The sequence below is a fragment of the Dipodomys merriami genome, unplaced genomic scaffold (assembly GCF_024711535.1).
Source record: "Dipodomys merriami isolate MVZ:Mamm:240054 unplaced genomic scaffold, mDipMer1.0.p SCAF_10, whole genome shotgun sequence".
Taxonomy (NCBI): Eukaryota; Metazoa; Chordata; class Mammalia; order Rodentia; family Heteromyidae; genus Dipodomys; species Dipodomys merriami.
In genome coordinates, this window is record NW_027202271.1 from 5,210,375 (window position 1) to 5,230,772 (window position 20,398).

The following is a 20,398-nucleotide window of genomic DNA, read 5'->3' on the forward strand; positions in this document are numbered from 1 at the left end:
GTCAGCAGTCATTAGCATCAACTGCTTGCATGAATCCCCAATTCTCTTAATTACAAAGCAAGAATACAGTCCTTCTCTTCAAGCCCCAGTGAAAGTGAATGTTTCTGGAGGGGAAAAAAGCATACAAACATAAGAAGCAACTGCCACTGACCCACTTTAAATTCATGACCACATTCATACTTCATACTCTACAATTGCCCATTTTCCTTTCCATCACCCAGATTCCCAACACTACTTTATACCTTCTCTGCTTTCTTCCAACTCCTCTTACCTTGGACTTAGTTTTAATCTGTGACTTTACTTTTCATTTCAAATAAATAACTAAATAAATAATTGGAGAAAAGAGCAGAAGCCTTCCAACGGCCATCACCCATATCACCCATTCTCTTCCCAGCACTTTCATCCTGGTAGTTGTCTTTCTGAGTCACTAACCAGTCCTTTGATGGAAAGCCAGAATCGAAGAATCACCATCTACATACTACATCTCATTTCCTCTCCTGTCCCCTTTGGGAACACTTAATGGTAGTTCCTGCATTATTCATTCTGTTTGATCATGCTGGGCACTGGTGGCTCACCCCTGTAATCCTAGACACTCAGGAGGCTGAGATCTGAGGGTTAAGGATTGAAGCCAGCCTGGGAAAGATAAGTCCAATTAACCAGCCAGAAGTGGAGGTGTGGCTCAAGTAGTAGAGTACCAGCCTTGAGTGAAAAAGTTAAGTGAGAGATAGAGCTCAGGTTCCAGTAACAGTGTGCATGTATGTGTGTGCATGCTCTCATGCATGCATACATACAGACACACACGCTCACACACATTTGATCATTATTTGATCATTACTCTATGGAAGTTTTTTTTAGTTTTATTGCTGTTGTTGTGGTTTTGGTGTTGATCTTGGGGCTTGAACTCAGGTTATAGGCTCTGTCCATGAGACTTTTATATATACATACTTTTTGTTCATAGCTGGTGCTCTACCACTTGAACCACAGTTCCACTTCCAGCATGTGTGTGTGTGTGTGTGTGTGTGTGTGTGTGTGTGTGTGTGTGTATGTGTTTATGTATATGTATGTTTGGAGATAAAGAGTCTCAAAGATTTTCCTGCCTGGTTTGGTTTTGAACCATGATTCTCAGATCTCAGCTTCCTAAGTAAGTAGACATGATCTACAAGCACCCAGCAGAAAGATCTTTTGCATAAGTGAGGAAAATAAAGGTCATACAAGTTAAGCTACCTTCCCTATGTAAGGCAGCTGAGTGTGATTCAATACCATACCCCGCTCTCCCTGCCCCCCCAGGACCTAAATGGCAGCTCACCTCTTGGTTTGAAGGATATGAACAGAATTAGCACCTTGCACTTTGATTGGTTGGATACTTGTATGAGCCAATGTAGCCACTAATTGCTTTCATTTTGAGACATAATGCCAAGAGGAGGAGGGAAGCAAAAAGACTGAGAAAAAGAAGAGAGACGCAGAGACAGACACACATTGAGACTCAGAGAAACAGAAAAACAGGGAGACACACACCACAGTAACACAGAGAAACACACAGAGATTCAGAGACAGACACATAACACAGAGACACACAAAGATGGAGACAGAGAGACAGAAACAGAAACGCAACACAAAGACAGAGATACAGAGAGAGACAGAGAGGAGAGGCAAGATGAAAAAGCAGATCTTGTGTTGTCATGGTAATAGTTTAACATTGTAATAATTAAAGCTTTTTTAACTGAGTAGCTTAATTGTGACTTTGAATACACATTATTTACCCTATAATTAAGACACTGACTTACAAGAACAAAAATGTTACTATGTCGTTTTATCTGATTAGAAGAGCCTTTCTAGCTTTGATTTCTAGTACAAGAGGTTTACAGCTGCACAAATTATATTCAGAGGTCTAAAGAAGAAATGTCTCATTTTTCAGGGAAGGAAAGAAGATTAAAGTTTTATTATACTGAAGAGTATGACTGTGAAATTATAGAATATGCCTATAAGATGAGGAATTAATTTCTTTAGTGATTTTGTTCACAATACTCAAAAGTCATGTTGCAGAAACGAAAATGATTTTCACAATAAGATTAGCATATTTATTCAACCAACTATCCCAAATAATACCAGAGGAATGCTGATCATACAAGCTGGACTAGACCCCTACACTGTTTCATAATAATATACACAACCTGTATTCTTTTTTTTTTTCTTATTTAGTCAGTCATTGGGCTTGAACTCAGGGCCTGGGCTCTATCTTTGAGCTCCTTTTGTTCAAGGCTAACATTCTACCACTTGAGCCACAGGCCACTTCGTTTTCTGGTGGCTAATTGGAGCCAAGGATCTTACAGGCTTTCCTGCCTGGGCTGGCTTTGAACTGCAGTCCTCAGAGCTCAGCCTCTAGAGTAGCTAGGATGACAGGCGTGAGCCACCAGTACCTGGCCTATGTTCATTTTTTATTCTTGTTATTTTCTTAAATTCTCTCTGAGCTTTCCTTGAATGGAATTTAGGCTCTAGATTTTTATATCTGGTTAAGTTCAAAGTCAAAATTCATTTCATGATACCTTTAGTGAGTTCAAGTGGAATGGATTTAAGAAAACAGGTTACTTTAAGATCTATTTGATACAGACTAAAGATAGATAGATATTGATAACTAGCTAGAGAGATAGAAAGAGAGAGAGAGAGAGATACATAAACGGCTAGTGGCTCACACCTGTCATCCTTGCTACTCAAGAGGCTGAGATCTGAGAATCAAGGTTCAAAGTTAGCCTAGGCAGAAAAATCCATGAGATTCTTATCTCCAATTCATCAAGAAGGCAGCAAGGAGCCAGAAGTGGAGCTGTGGCTCAAGTGGTAGAGTGTCAGCCTTGAGTGAGTAAAAACAAAACCAGGCCCCAAGTCCAAGCCCTTGTACTGGCACAACAACAACAAAGACTCATATCTAATACTTAATGCTAGAAACTAAAATATTTATCTTAAATCAAGCATATTTTTAATGACTAATTTCCTCACCTAAGATAATATAGTCCTAGTGTATGTGTTCACATGAAAATAATTATTCAGTTATAATTAAATTTAGTCATCTTTAAATATATGAAATATGCATTGTATAAAAGTATTACTTAACTACTCTTTACAAAATAAATGTCTTTTCTTATTAAATGTCATATAATAATAAACTTGAATGATTTTTTTACATAATATATACTCATAAATAATCTTAACAAATTAAACATCTTTGTTCTCTTTCAATTGTTGGTAACTAGTCAAAGCGGTGGGAAAAAAAAATGTCTAAAAATATATCTCAAGCTATTTCAAACCACAGAGACTTCAGATCTTACCAGATTACATAAGTATGTTATATGTAATGTTGACAAGGGAAGAGTTATATAAAGTATATAATTCTTTTCATATTTTATATGGCTACTTGATGATGACAAATTTTTGAAATAATTTAATTAAACAGGAGAGCCATGAGCCGGGCACTGGTGGCTCACGCCTATAATCCTAGCTACTCCGGAGGCTGAGATCTGAGGATCACAGTTCAAAGCCAGCCCAGGCAGGAAAGTCCATGACACTCTTATCTCCAATGAACCACCAAACCAGAAGTGGTGCTGTGGCTCCAATGGTAGAGCGCTTGCCTTGAGCTGAAGAGCTCAGAGACAGCACCCAGGCCCTGAATTCAAGCTCCAGGACAGACCACAAAGCAAAACAAAACAAATAACAAAAACCCAACAGTAGAACCATAGATATGACTACATAGTATGGTATACAGTGTGCCACAGATCCGTACTCCCTATCTAATTTAAATGTAGCTCTGGCTGCAATGCCTGATAAGAAATGTACTCATTATCTTGCCTACGTAATTGTAACCCCTCTGTACAGTATGTTCACAAAAAATAAAAATAAAAATTAATAAAAATTAAAATAAAATTAGCTCTTCCCGTGCTGAATAAGACACTTCTCTGTAACTCATGTCTTTGTGGGATAGTAAGCTTTTCTTAGGATCACATAAGGTTCTAGACAATAAAGAAATTATACATCTGTGCTTGGAGTACCCATGATGTTAGCTTTTATTAGAAAAATCTGCAAGGTGCTGTAGTCCTAGCTACTCAGGAATCTGAGGTCCGAGGATCAAGATTCAAAGCCAGCCAGGTCAGAAGAGTACCCATCCATCAGATTCTTATGGCCAGTGAACCAGCAAAGAGCCACAAATAGAGGTATGGCTCAAGTGGTAGAGTTCCTGGCTTGAGCAGAAAAAGCTATGGATTAGCTTTCAGGCCTTGAATTCAAGCCACATAGCAATATGCGCGTGCGCATGTGCACGCACACACACACACACACACACACACTCACAATGTCAGTGCTATTGTCAGAGACTATAGGAGGGAGAGCTGGTTTGAGCAGTAAATGGAGAAAATGACAAGTTTGTGCTGAGTTTGGGGTGGAATCAGGACATGGGTGGAGGAATGTATACTGGAGTTGCAGAGATCCAGCATTAAAAGCTTGTGTAGCTGGGATGTATCTGGAGATTCAGATTCAAGACAATAATTACAGACCCCCAAACAGATGATTCATCTGTCGGGCAGACTTAGGAGTACTAAGAACAAAAGATCTGCAACTCAGCTTGGGAGAAACATGTCTTCTGGCAGCGTTGATGCTAGAAATAAGGCAAGGAGGAAGTGTAAACAAAGAATTCAGAACATGTTAAGTTTAAGTATTTAAGATTATGAAAATGTTGATTAGATATAAATGGCAATAATGACCAGGAGTAATTTACGAGGGATTTTTTTAAAGCTGGGTTATTTTGGCACCATATTCTAAACTACATTCTGTTTTGTCCTAAGAGAGATTGAAACCTATTGCATGATATAAAAGGAGGGGGGAAAAAAAGAAGGAAAAATACTCATGTAGGCTGTCAAAGCTATATAGCTCTTTGAAAGTAAATATTCATTTAGTTGTCTTCACTAAATAATTAACTGTAGGAATAATTAACACATAACATGCATGGACTTAAGTGTTTTTTTTTTTCAAAACTGTATCCCAGTTTGGCATTGGTGGCTCACACCTGTCTTAGCTACTCAGGAGGCTGAGATCTGAGGATGGAAGAAACCGGCTCAGGCCAGAAGTCTGTGAGACTCTTAGCTCCAATTAGTCACCAAAAAACTGAAAGTGGAGCTCTGGCTCAAATGGTCAAGTACTTCACTTGAGCCAAGATGGCAAGAGCAAGAATGTGAGGCCCTGAGTTCAAGTTTCAGTGCCCATACAAAAACATGACTGTATCCCTATACCATGAAATTCAGATATCCAGATGTAAAGACTACCTGCGTGACTCTAAAGTCTGGATAGGCACAGATACATAACAACATCTATTGTTTTATGCAACATTGAATGTTGTTTTTAGTTGTGACTCTGAATAACCATCTTATTTAGATACCCATGGTAAAGATGGCAAAATTCCAAAAGCTTACAAAAATGTACATGTCACCGCACTAGACTTGAGCAAAAACAAACCAACAAAAAAACAACTTGATAGCACCCAGACCTCGAGTTCAAGCTCCAGGACCAATTTAAAAAACTACAACGTACATCTCTGCTAGGCACCAGTGGCTCACGCCTGAGGCTGAGATCTGAGGACCACAGTTTGAAGGCAGGCCCAGGCAGCAAAGGCCACGGGAGTCCTATCTCCAATCAATCACCCCAAAAGTAGAGCGGTAGCCCGAGTGGTAGAGTGGCAGCCTTGAGCCAAAAAACAAAAAGCTTAGCGACAGTTGCCTGGGCCTGAGTTCAAGTCCCAGGACTGGCATCAAAGAATATTTTTTTTAAAGAAAAAGGACATCTCTGCATTTCAGTTATTTCTAGAATTTTCTAGGGGACTATTGTGGGGGGATAGATGCGGGGGGGGGGAATGAATACAGTTTCCCTGATTTTTCCAGGGAAACTCTGTGTGTGTGTGTGTGTGTGTGTGTGTGTGTGTGTGTGTGTGTGTGTGTGTCTGTCTGTCTGTCTGTCTGTCTGTCTGTCCGTCCATCTGTGGTCGGTCCTCGCAGGGGCTGGGAGGGCGGCTGAGGCGCGGGGTGCGGTTTCTTTCCCCCCACGGCACTGATGGCTGGCGCGCGCTCACGCGTCCGTGTCCGTGTCCGTGTGTGCAGGCACAACTCGTTCCGGAGGCATCTGCCGCGGCAGATGCAGGTGTCCAGCGTGGACTTCGGGCCGGGCACGGAGCCCGCGGGGCCCCTGCCGCCACCGCCGCCGCCGCCACCGCCGCCGCGCGGGGAGACCAGCACGAGCATCGGCAGGATCAAGCCCGAGCTGTACAAGCAGCGGTCGGTGGACTCGGAGGGCCAGCGCGCCAACGACGCCCCGGCGTGCGGCAAGCTGCACTTCTCGCTGCGCTACGACTATGAGAACGAGCTCCTGGTGGTGAGGATGATTCAGGCGCTGGACCTGCCCGCCAAGGACCTGACGGGCTCCTCCGACCCCTACGTGAAGATGTACCTGCTCCCCGACAGGAAGAAGAAGTTCCAGACGCGCGTGCACAGGAAGACGCTCAACCCGCTCTTTGACGAGGCCTTCCACTTCCCCGTGGCCTACGCGCAGCTGGGCGCGCGCAAGCTGCACTTCAGCGTCTACGACTTCGACAGGTTCTCCAGGCACGACATGATCGGGGAGGTGATCCTCGACAACCTCTTCGAGGTGTCCGACCTGTCCCGGGAAGCCTCGGTGTGGAAGGACATCCGCTGCGCCACCGCGGTGAGTGAGTGGGCCTGGCCGGCCCGGAAGGCCTGGGGGTGGGGTAGAACGCGTGCGCGTTCCCAGCTCTAGCGCTCAGATCCCCGGCCACCGGCCACGCTCACGTCTGCTATTTATTTATCGTCATTCATTTTTGTATGTGAGCATGCTGGGCTTGGGGCTTGAACTCAGGGCCTGGGCGCTGGAGCCAAGCCAGTGCCTCCACCACGGGAGTCATAGCTTCACTTCCAGCTTTTGGCTGGTTCACTGGAGAGCACAATCTCCCGAACTTGCCTGCCTGGGCTGGTTCCCACTGTGGATCCTCGTGATCTGAGCCTCGCGCAAGTGGCAAGGATTACAGACGCAGGCCGCTGGCAAAGGTAAGATGGGATTGCATAATGATTTGGGGGGCTGACCCCCCCACACACGATGGGTGATATTCGCGGTCGCGTCCATGACAAGGCGGATCTTACCAGTAATACCGTTTTCTTTTATAAGGTATTTATATGTACGCTCTTCTCAGCAACCCAATTTCCCTACAGTTAATATCGGTCTTCAGGAGTTAAGGTAATTTAGTTCCACACATCAAACCTAAAATGTGCTTTGATATCATTCGGTTTGATCTAAAGCAGCCTCTTCCTTCAGAAGGTGTTTGTGAGGCATGCGTAATTAACAGTGAACCAAAGGCTGAGCGATCCATCCATCAGTGCTCGTTCACATTAGAACTCTTTCATTAGGAAATGTGCTTCCTGATTGTAACATAGTATCAACAAAAGGAGTGCAAATTAGGAAAATAGTACAAAGCATACAGGATCAGATTTAAATATCCAGCAGTGCTACAGACTGTATAAAACATTTTGGCATGTTGCTGTCCAATTTCTTTGTTATGCATGCATTACAATAATGAAAATCATAATAGGTTTAACAATTTCACACTTCTTTTTTTGCTGTATTTGCTTTAATGCATGATAGTTAAATTTGTGACCAATTTACTTAACCATTTTCTTATAGCTAGATGTTTAAGCTATTTTAGTTATCAAAATTGTGTTTTATTTTTTCAAATTTGTCTCTTATTTAAGATTGTCTAGCAGAGAATTATAGAAGTGAAGTTAGAAAATTGGTCTCTTACGTTAGATTTCTAAAGTGTATTGATTTATTAATTTTAAAATAGGAACATTTAGCTTTATACTATTTGATATCTTCATATATTTTTCATTTTTTAAAAAAAATTATTGTTAAAATTTATAGGCTCAGCCATTACACTTATAATCCCAGCTGCTCAGGAAATTGAGATCTGAAGGTAGCAGTTTAAAGCCGCCCTAAACAGATAAATTCAAGAGACTCTTATCACTAATAAACCAGCAAAAGCTGGAAGTAGAGGTGTGGCTCAAGTTGTAGAGTTTCAACTTTGAGTGAAAAAAAACAAGTGAGAGGGAGAAATCCTGAGTTTAAGATCCAGTCCTGGCACACACACACACACACACACACACACACACACACACACACACACACACACACACAAACACACGCACACACACAATTACAAGCTCAAAATACTGAAGTTGAAAACACATAAAGGATTATTTTAAAAGACGATAAAGCAAATTTTGAGGTCCAAAAATCTTAAAATTTCTTCTTAATATTTTACTAGTTGTAGGCAGTATTTGAGATGATTATTATAAATTGTGTATATAAAATAACAAAGATTTATACTGCAAATTTAGTACCACATTGTATCTGCAGACAATTTCTATTGTTCGTGTGTGTGTGTGTGCGCGCGCGCGCGCACGCACGCACGCAGGTGCAAGCATCAGTACTGGGGACTAGGGCTTGAATTTGGGGCCTTTTGCTTGCCCTTTGCTTTTCCACTCAAGGATGGCTCTCTACCACATGAGCCACACCTCTACTTCTGGCTTTTTAGTGGTTAATTAGAGATAAGGTCTCACAGACTTTTCTGACTTTGGACTTCCATCCTCAGATGTCAGTTTCTTGAATAGCTAAGAGATGGCTAATGCAAGCTATGATTGAGTTTTTATTTCATGTCTCTACTATGATTTTATTTTATTTTATTTTTACTTTTAAGTTCCCAGTCTACAAAATAGTATATGAAAACATTGTCACCCATCGCTCCTAACCCACCCCTTCTCTCACTTTTCTTTTCTTCTTTTCTTTATTTTAAATTGAGATTAGGTGATTACATAAATTTCACAAATTTCACAGTATTGAGAGATAGTGATACTTAAAGTCACAAACACATTTTAACCTTCACAAGGCAAATTGTCATTATCATGGTCTATAAAGTTTGTGACTTCTATGATCTTTGACAATACAATTATTTCTTCCACATCAGGTGATGATTAGAGTTCTTTCCTTTTGCTTAGTGTAGACTGTTCCTTCCTTCCCTCTCATTCCTCCCTTCCCATCACTGTCTTTGGGTTGCTTAGCTCATTTTCATCTATGTCCAGTGCAGCTGATGGGCCTCTCTGTTTTATGTTTTCCTGTTTTCCACTGATTCTGTGTCCTCCTCCTAGCTTCCCTCCGTTGCTGGCATATATATATACCATATATGTGGTCAATAACATGAAGTCATTTAGCAAAGATATGACAAAATGAGTGGCAGTCTTTTGTTTCTCAAGTCCTGCTTACTTTGTCATATGTCCTTGCATTTTAGCTTTAGCATCAACATATCAGGGAGACCATGTGCCATTTGTCTCTTTGCTCTTGGCTTACCTCACTCAAAATGATTTGCTCTAGTTCAATCCATTTCCCTACAAATGCCATTGTTTTGTCCTTTCTAATGGCTGCATAATATTCCATTGTATATAGGTACCACAATTTTTGGATCCACTCATCATCTACTAGGATTTTAATAGGGAACAAAATAGGAAATTTGAAACTGGATCATGTTTTAAAGGAACATTGGAGTTCTTTTGCTTTTGGGCTCATTTTTGTTTCCTTTGTTGCTATATTTCTATAAGGAAAGTATGAGAGATAATGATTTATTATGTTAAAAAAATACATGAACTCTGAGGATCTTGGTTCAAACCCAGCCAGAGCAAAAAGGTCTGAAATGCTTATCTCCAATTAACCAGAAAAAAGCTGTAGTGGAGGGCATGAAAGAAACATTCAATCCCTTCCCCTTTATCTTCTCCCCTCCCTCCCTCAAGCATTGTTGCCTCCTCCTTTGTTTCCCCTTACCATCCTTGCCCTCCCATCTCCCCTCCCTCCCCTCCCCCCCCAAAATACACATCCTTGAGGAAAAGATTTCCTGGTTTTGAGAAGAACCAGCTTCCTTTTTGCACATTATTTAACTTCTCTATTCAGTAAAAAAAAAGTTATAGCCACAACTCTTCTACAAACTTCAAAACACACAAGAAAAATGAAAGGACATAGGCATACCAAATTGCTCTAGCTCAAAGGTTTAAAGTGTTAGAATCTATTGTTTCTCTCCTTCCTTCCTTCCTTCCTTACTCCCTCTCTCTCCTCCTCTCTCTTCCTTCTCTCCCTCCTCCCTCTCTCCCTCTCTCTTTCTCTCTCTTTCTCTCTCTCTTTTTTGTGCCAGTCCTGGGGCATGAACTCAAGGTCTCAAGGTCTAGGGGCTGTACCTGAGCTTTTTTGTTCAAGACTGGTGCTCTACCACTCAGCCACAGCTCCATTTCCAGATTTTTGTGGGTCATCAGGTAGAAGTCTCATGAACTTTCCTGTCCAGGCTGACTCCAAACCATGATCTTCATTTCTCAGCCTCCTGAGTAGCTAGGATTGCAGGCATGTACCACAGGTGCCTGACTTCAAATCCATTGTTTCTAATGAATTATCTGTGACATGTTGTTTGGCAGAGTCAACCTCAATGGGACAGACAGAAGGAAAACTGTCCTGTTCACTGTATCTAGCACTCAGGTACTGAATGCACCACAAAATTATTGTGGGGCCTGAACTCTGGACCTAGGTACTGTCCCTCAGCTCTTCAGCTCAAGGCTAGTGCTCTACCACTTGAGCCACAGCACCACTTCTGGCTTTTTCTGCTTATGTGGTGCTAGGGATGGAACCCAAGGCCTCATGCATGCAAGGCAAGCACTCTACCACTGAGCTACCTTCCCAACCCTGCTTTGGTTACTTTTTGAATAGGCTTTTACAGTTTTGCCCAGTGCTGCCATTGGACTGCGATTCTCCTATGTGTAATGTTCCCTGCCCTCCCCCAAACAGCTGTAATTACAGATTTATATCACATTAGGGATTTCAGTTGTGATGGTGGTAGGAGTCTTCTGAGTCTTTTGCCCATGCTGATCTCAAACCAATATTCTCTTATTCTGTCTCCTGAATAGCTACAATTACAGGTATGAATCAATACACAGTACTGATATAATCATATATTTGTGTGTGTGTGTGTGTGTGTGTGTGTGTGTGTGTGTGTGTGTGTGTGTGTGTGTGTGTGTGTGTGTGTGTGTGTGTTGATACCAGCACTTGAACTCAGGCCTGGATACTAACCCTTAGCTTTTCACTTAGGATAGGCACTCTCTACCTCTTGAGCCATACCTCCACTTCTAACTTTTTGCTGGTTAATTGGAGATAAAAGCCTCAAAGACTTTTCTTCCTGGGCTGGCTTTGAACCATGATTCTCAGATCTCACCCTCCTGAGTAGCTAGAATTATATATGTTTGAGCCAACAGTGAGTACCCAGCTCAGGCAAATATATTCTTTTCTTTTTCTTTTTTTCTTTCTTCTTCTTTTTTTTTTTTTTTGTCAGTCATGGGGCCTGGCAATGTCCCTTAGCTCTTCAGCTCAAGTCGAGTGCTCTATGACTTGAGCCACAGCACCACTTCTGGTTTTCTGATGGTTTTTTTGAAATAACAGTCTCATGGGCTTTCCTTCCTAGGCTGGCTTTCAATCACAATCCTCAGATCTCAGCCTCATGAGTAGCTAGGATTACAGGTGTGAGCCACCAGTGCCCAGCTGCAAATTCTCTTACATGTTTCAGAATATACTAATATATATATATATATTCATTTTGCTTTCATCAGTGAATTCTCATCTAAAGTGTGTTAGCTCAGCAACAATGTGTGAATTGACAATTTGAAAAAATAGGAAAAGCCAAGCAATGGTGGCTCATGACTATAATTTTAGCTACTCAGCAGACTGAGAGCTGAGGATCATGGTTTGAAGCTAGCTGGAGGAAGAAAGTCTGTGACACTCTTCTTTCCAGTTAACTACCAAAAATGCTGCAAGTGGAGGTGTGGCCCAAGTGGTAGAGTGCCAGACTTGAATGGAAAAAGGAAACCTAGAAGGAGAGCCCCCATAAAAATAGATTAAAGAATAAATAAATAACAAAATTCCAGTATCTTATTAAACACAAGCATGTGTCAGAGGGCAGGGAAGTGGAGGATGGATCTCTCATGGTAGCTGTCAACTTCTCTCCATTGCCCAGGAAGTTGCTGGCTGTCTTAGAGCCCTGGGCACACACACCTGGACACATATCTGTGCCCTGTTTCATCTCTAAATTAAGCCCTGTGCGACCACTGATCACATGTCTGCTCTCCAGCCACTCTAAGTTTATTGTTGGTTCACTGGGATAATACAAGGAAATTTCAGGAGTACAGCCATCCAGTGTTCCAGTCATTTTGTAATAACTGGTAGGAAGCATCTATGTATCTATGTTGAACGTAAACTTAAAAAAAAACAAACAACTGGGGCTGAATGCTGTCCCTGAGCTCTTTCTCTTAAAGCTAGTGCTCTACCACTTTGAGCCACAGAGCCACTTTTGGTTTTTGAGTGATTAATTAGAGATAAGAGTCTCACTGGGTCTTTTCTGCCTGGGCTGGCTTTGAACTGTGATCCTCAGATCTCAGTCCCCTGAGTAGCTAGGATTACAAGTGTGAGCCAACAGTGCCTGGCAGATGTAAACTTTTATTTAATTTAAACTTAAAATAGTGTCATGTTATTGTCACAGACTATCATAGACTGTGAAATGATTATGAGAGCTTTCTTATATATGTGTGTGTATGTGTGTGTACATGCACGTGCGTGTGCGCACCTGTGTCTGTGTGAATGTGCTGGTACTGGGGTTTGAATCAAAGCCTGGGCACTGTCCCTGATCTTTTTTGCTAAAGGCTGACACCTATCATCTGAACCACAGCTCCACTTCCAGCTTTTTACTGGTTAACTAGTGATCAGAGTCTACCAGACTTTCCTGCCTGGGTTAGCCTCTAACTGTAATCCTCATATCTCAGTTTCCCAAATACCTAGATTGCAGGCATGAACTCCTGGTTCCCAGCTGTATAACTGTATTTAAGAGGGATTTCTTTAACTAGAAATCATAGAGATATTTTAAATATTGGTAAAAAATTTAAAACAGTTAAAAAATACTATATATTGCACATATTTCTATTCCTTTGTGAATAAATAACAAGGTTTAAAAGTAAATATTCACTCTGATCATAGAAAATAATATTTATCAAAATGAACTCCAGGAAATGGAAACAAGGTTTTTTTTCTTTGTTGCTGTTTTTATTTTCCTTCTTTTTTGCCTTGTTTGCTTATCTGTCTTTGGAAGGGTAAAGTAGGGCACAGAAATGGAGGGGCAAAGAGTGAACAAATGCAGCAGTGGTACTCACTAGAGACTATGCTGAAAATGAACTATACAAGATGTGGGTGGGGATAGGTGGGAAAAAACTGGGAGAGAGTGAGAGAGGGGGTGACATTGTCCAAAAAGAAATATACTCTTTACCTGACTTATGTAACTGTAACCCCTCTGTACATCACCTTTGTAGTAACAACATAAAATTCAAAAGATAAGTATTCAGTGCCTCTCCCCAAATGCCTAGGGTATTTCTAATCTAGACTGAGTTCTTATCAGATTCATATTCTGTTCGTATATCCCAAATTGCTTTTGTCTCAGTACCTACATTGAGCTATTCCCTCTTTGCTTGCATATTTGTATTACACTGGTAGTTAAGAGACCTGATTGGTTAATTACCTGAGTATTACATAGCTTTTGGTAAAAGTTAAAGTCTATGGATATGCTGGATAAGAGCTAAACCATCTTAGTAGACAAGTTTGTTCTCACTTGAATAGGGAAGGTAAGAATGAATGGACCATCTGGCAGAATGTAGCACTCTGTGTCTGGGATGCCAGCAGCTCTGGGCTCTTATCGCTGATGCTGGATGGCTTGCTGAGGCATCCAGTTGCCCTGCTTTGAACCCTATCCTGTTCTTTGGCCAATTTCTACTCTGATTTCAGCCAAATACTTCACCTGGCAAGTACCACATTTAGGGTTGTGTGCTTATTCCTTTTTAATTACTATTTTGCTGTTCACTTTCCTTAATTCATGCTATAAATTTCAAATATGCACAATAATTGTTTAAAATTTGTAAAGTTACAATCTGGGAGCAAATGGCTCAACACTTGTAATCCCAGCTACTTAGGAGACTGAGATTTGAGGACCAAGCTTCACAGACAGCCCAGGCAGGAAAGTCCATGCAACTCTAATCCCTAATTAACCACCAAAAAGCAGAATGGAGATGTGGCTAAAGTAGTACAGAGCTAGCCAAGAGTGAAAAAGCTCAGGGACAGCACCCAGGCCATGAGTTCAAGCCTCAAGACCAGTAGAACACCTACACCTACACTCACACACACACACACACACACACACACACACACACACACACACACACACACACACACACACACTGTAAAGCTATAAGTAGGATTTATGTGCTTAATATAAAATTTATTCCTTGGCCAATTGATACATGAAGAAATGTCCAAAATATCTGGCCATAAAAAAATGCAAATGAAAACAACATTGAGATTCTACCTCACCCCATTTAGAATGACCACTGTTAAGAAAACTAATAACCGATACTGGTGGGGATGTGGCCAAAAGGGAACACTACTACACTGTTGGTGGGAATGTAAACCTATTCAACCACTCTGGAAAGCAGTATGGAGGTTCCTCAAAAGACTAAACATAGAGCCTTCCTTATAACCCAGTAATCCCACTCATGGGCATTTATCCAGAAGACTGCACCAAAACCACCAGCACAACCATGTTCATTGCAGAATTGTTTACCAAGGTTAAGCTATGAATTAACCAGATGCTCCTCAGTAGATGAAGGGATCAAGAAAATGTGGTATATATACACAATGGAATTCTATGCTTCTATCAGAAAGAATGACATTGCCTCATTCATAAGGAAATGGAAAGACTTGGAAAAAATTATATTAAGCAAAGTAAGCCAGACCCAAAGAAACACAGGCTGCATGATTTCCCTCAGTAATAACTAGAATATGTCTAGGATATTCATAGGAGAAGACCACAATAGCTCAATAGCTATGTGCATATGACCATATAAAATGATGCTTATCAAAATGAATTCCAAGAAATAGAAACAAGAGGTTTTTCTTTAGTGTACTGTAAACAGTTATTTCTTTTTTCTTTCTTTTTTCCCTTTGGTTTATTCCCTAATGACACTGTTCTTTTTTATTTCTATACCCTTTGTCTTGTATATAAGTTTATCTGGTTTGGGAAAGGGAAAGGGAATCACAGAAACAGTGGGACAAAGGGTGAAGCAATGAAACAGTGATACTTACTAGGCACTATGTTGGAAATTAATTCTACAGCTTGAGGGGAGAAAGAGTTGAGAGGGGAAAGACCATTCAAGAGGCTGAGATCTGAGGATTGTGGTTCAAAGCCAGCCCAGGAAGGAAAGTTCATGAGACTCTTATCTCCAATTAACCACCAGAAAACTGGAAGTGGAGCTGTGGCTTAAAGTGGTAGGGTGTGAGCCTTGAGCACAAAAGCCCAGGATAGCACCTAGTTCCTGAGTTCAAGGCCCAGGACCAAAAAAAAAAAAAAAAAGAAAAAGAAAAGGAAAGAAATCAACTGGAACTAGGGTGCGAAATCTCTAGGTTTTATGGTAGAAACCTTTTCCCACTCCTTCCCCCACCCTCACCCTGACTGACCATAATGAGATCTGATTCAATCAGGATCACTGAGAAGAGGAAGGGAGGAAGTGCCTTGCCAAGATATGGTGGTTTGTTGAAAGGGAAGTGGGCTGGACTGGATAAGAGTTACAGAGTTAATTATACTTACTAATTTCATTCTATCAAACTGCTTCCTCCTCTTCCCTTTGCCATCTAGTGTCATTAGACTGCTTGTGTTAGCTAGTTAAAAGGGATGACCAGATGTGCAAAGAACAAAAAAGCCGTTAAGTTCTACTTCCCTACAGAATTATAACAAGCATAGTCCCAGACCACTCTAGATTAGAGAGACCTATAGAGAAATACGATTCAATACATTGATCTTCTTCCTTCTTTAGCTCCTAATATCATGCACATTTTCTTTTTACTGTTTTAAAATTATCTTTAAAAGTAGCTTTACAGAGGAGTTTCGCTTCAACACATCAGCATATGATCACAGTGTATCTTGATCAATGTCACCCCTTTCATCGTTCTCCCCTATCTCTCCCATGTCACCCCTCCCCTCAAGTTGCCTGCTTCCATTTTCACAGATGTGAATTGAATAGCATGACTGTATTTGCCCGTTCTTCTCTACATTCATCTGTCTCCCTCTCCTTGAGTCTCACACTGCTTTGTCAAAACATACTTCAGCTTCCTCATATTCATTTTGTTAAAAAGTAAGTTATTCAAAGGATTTAGCCCATTGAACTCCTCTCCTGTGCCTACCACAGTTTAGTCAATTTGTTTGTCAATATGCCTATGACCTTGTATGTTTTTATATATGTTTATAGTTTAGATCTAACTTCCATATGCACCCTTCATCACACCTGACTTACTTCACTTAACATAATTTTTTCCAGGTCCATCTTTTTTCCTGCATATGTCATAATATTATTCTTTGTACTGGATGAATACAACTGCATGTATATGTCATATTTGCTTAATTCATTCGTACATTGTAGGACATCTGGGCTGTTTCCATAACTTGGCTGTGGTGAATAATGCAGCAACAAACATGGATGTGCAAGTGTTTTTTATTGTATCCTGACTTTTGATATTTTTGATTGATACCCAAGGATGGTATTTCTGGGTTATACAGGGTATTTCTATGTTGCTTTTTTTTTTTTTGAGTAATCTCCAAATTGACTTCCATAGTGGTTGCACTAGTTTACATCTTTATCAACAGTACACTAGAGGTCCTTTCTTCCCACACCCTCACCATTATTTGTTGTATGTATTCTTTTTTTCTTTTTCTTTTTCTTTTTTTTTTTTTTTTTTGTCAGTCATGGGGCTTGAACTCTGTGCTTGGATGCTGTCCCTGTTCTCCTCAGTTCAAGGCAAGCACTCTACCACTTGAGCCACAGCTCCACTTCTGGTTTTCTAGTGGTTTATTGGAGATAAGAGTCTCACAGACTTTTCTGCCCAGGCTGGCTTTGAACTGTGATCCTCAGATCTCAGCATCCTGAGTAGCTAGGATTAGAGGCATGAGCCACTGGTGCCCTGCTGTTGTTTGTATTCTTGATGATGCCCAATCTTACTGGGGTGAGATAAAATCTCAGTATTATTTTAATTTACCTATCCCTTATGGATTGAGATGTTGAGCATTTCTTCATGTTTTTATTGGTCATTTTTACTTCTGCTAGGAAATCTATATTTAGCTCCTTTTTCTCTTTGTAAATTGTGTATTTTTAATTTATTTTTAAATTTGTATTGATTGTTTAATTTAATTAATTAAAATTGGGTTTTTTGAGTCCTTGGGGATTCAGCTTTTGAGCTCTGTATATACTCTGGATATTAGACCCTTGCTGGCAAAGTCCTTCCCCAATTCTGTAGGGAGGAAGTCTTTTTAGCTAGTGACTATATCGTTCACTGTCAATGTATTTTTCTTAATTCACTCAAAACTTCTGTAAGTTATTATATGCTCATGGCGATTCTATATGGGCAGCCCTTTGACACATGTAGGAGATTTCACTGACAAAGACCATGCCAGCAGCCCCTAAGAAGTTTTTCTGCTCAGGTGTTCTGTGGCTGTTATGTAGTATTCACATCTACAAGCAGTAGATGCCCTGCTGTGTCCAAAGTCATGTCCTGGCCTGAGTTTTGTGTGTGTGTGTGTGTGTGTGTGTGTGTGTGTGTGTGTGTGTGTGTGTGTGTGTGTGTGTGTGTGTGTGTGTGTGTGTGTGTGTGTGTGTGTGTGTCCCAGTTCGGGGCCTAGAACTTAAGGCCTGGGCACTGCCCATGAGCTTTTATGCTCAAGGCTACCACTCTACTACTTGAACCACAGCTTCACTTTCAGCTTTTTGGTGGTTAATTGGGAGATAAGAGCCTCATGGACTTTCCTGTCTAGACTGACTTCAAACTGTGATCCTCAGATCTCAGCCTCCTGAGTATCCAGGTGTGAGCCATGAGTGCCCGATGGCTTGATGACTTATTCATGCATTGAACTCTTTCTAGAGCTCTAAACTTGTCAGTCACTGACCTACAACAACTTATGAGCAAGGAAAAATGATTTTTTTCTAGCAAGTATTATGTGTCAGGCTACAAACCAGGCTCATAATTTTGTATTATCTTTGCATCTTATCCCTCTTAAATCTAACTGCAACCCTTCTAGGTGATTTCTATCCAATGAAATGGAACCCATACTGACTGCAGAGACTATTAAGAGGTGATCTGGTTAAGTCTTCCTGGCGAAGGGTTTGGTTAAATAAAGCCACTGTGTTGCCACAGTAACTGTGTTCCATCTTTGCCAGAGCCAGTGTTTCCTGTATAACCTGCAGCCTTTGTAGATGCTGTTCTTACTGATGTAATTTCTTTTCTTTGCCTTAATGTTTAGATTTTTTATCACCACATCAGAAGCGTAGATCTTTGTGGGAAGAACCAGATACTTTTCATCACCATCCCTACTTCCAAAAATTCTGCTAAAAAGCAATTATCACAATGAATCTAGGAGAACATATATTGTCTGTCTGTGCATGCATGTGTGTTTGTGTGTGCACATATGTGCACACACACATACACGCACACACGTGTGAGCACCCATCCTGGGGCCTGAATGAACTCAGGGCATCGTTCCTGAGCTTTTGCTGGTGAATTGGAGATAAGAGTGCCATGACTTTCCTGCCTGGCTGGTTTCAAACCAGCCTCCTCAGATCTCAGCCTCACAAGTAGCTAAGATGACAGGCATGAGCCCCAGCATTTGGCTAGAGAAAAAAATAATTTTTAAAGTTAGGCAGACCTCTGTTTTTACTCCTGTGTTTTACCTGTGCTTCACTGTGTGATATCCCAAGAGGTGAGGTCATGTGTCCAAAATCAATTATAACACCTAGGAGAAAAAACTGTTCTTGGTCACCAGAGTTCCCCTGGTGATAGAAAAAGAGACAGTGTCTGCAAACATTATGTGTGTGTGTGTGTGTGTGTGTGTATGTGTGTGTGTATATGTATATATATACTATATATATGCTATATATATGTGTACTATACTACATATATATTACATATATGCTATAGTATATATACTATATATAACTATACATATATATGTAGTATATATGTATATATAATATATACATATATGTATATGGTACATAAGCATACTAACACATATATACCTATATATACCTATATACACATATACATATATACACATATGTTGTACACATATGTTTATACATATATAGTACATAAGCATATTAATGAATGATTGAAAGTTTAGAGATTGCCAAGGTTTTTAACAAGGCTGGACTCATAATTCTGGGGTTGTGGGAATATAACAAGAAATTTTTATTACAAAAGTAGCAAGCTTTAGAGACCAAAATATGTATGTGTGTATGTACCTGTGTGTGTGTGTGTGTGTGTGTGTGTGTGTGTGTGTGTGTGTGTGTGTGTGCTGGCACTGAGGCTTGAACTCAGGGCCTAACACTTGAAGGCTAGCTCTCTACCACTTGAGCCACACCTCTGCTTCTGTTTTTTTGTTGGCTAATTGGAGATGAAAATAATGTTACAGGAAGTGGCGCAGTAGCTCAAGTGGTAGAGCACTCGCCTTGAGCTGAAGAGCTGAGGGACAGCGCCCAGGCCCAGAGTTCAAGCACCATGACCGACAAAAAAAAAAAAAGAAAAGAAAATAATGTTACAGATTTTTCTCTTTGGAGGAGATAAGAGTTTCTTGCTCCCACTGACTTCTAACATTGGCCCTCAGATCTTAGTCTCCTGATTAGCTAGAATTATAGGTGTGAGCCATTGATGCCCAGATAGAGACTGAAATGTTAAGAGCATCTTGTCCTGTGGAGCAGTGAGGACTTCATGAGACTTAGGCACATAGTGCATATCAGAAAATCTGTTAAGCTCTTTATCAGAGGCAAGTGCAATGGAAAAGCCATTGCACACAGCCGCTTCTAGCACCTTCTCATTATTCCCCAACTAGATCAGTCCCTGTATTCTGCCTGGCCAATTAGAACCTTCCTCATCCAGCATATTTTCTGCAAGATGAAGTGAAAGCTGTTTCTTGTGACCATTTTTCATCCATCTGTTAGCACTAACTGTTCTTTTGCAGCCTTTTCTATGAGCTTCTACCAGCACTATGACAAACAAATGTGAAGGGTGTGTGTGTGTGTGTGTGTGTGTGTGTGTGTGTGTGTGTGTGTGTGTGTGTGTGTGTGTGTGTGTGTGTGTGTGTGTATGCTGGTTCTGGGGATTGAACTCAGTGTCTCAGTCAGTGCTATCCCTCAGCTTTTTC

At 40.8% G+C, this 20,398-nt stretch overlaps 1 protein-coding gene across 1 annotated transcript in view; it reads left to right on the plus strand.

Annotated features, from left to right (window-relative positions):
- The window catches only part of Syt10 (synaptotagmin 10), an 83,272-nt gene that overhangs the window by 36,685 nt on the left and 26,189 nt on the right, over window positions 1-20,398 (plus strand). Inside the window, exon 3 of the mRNA XM_070038820.1 lies at window positions 6,132-6,732. Coding sequence (XP_069894921.1) covers window positions 6,132-6,732 — 601 coding nt within the window. The remainder of the gene's footprint in view (window positions 1-6,131; window positions 6,733-20,398) is intronic.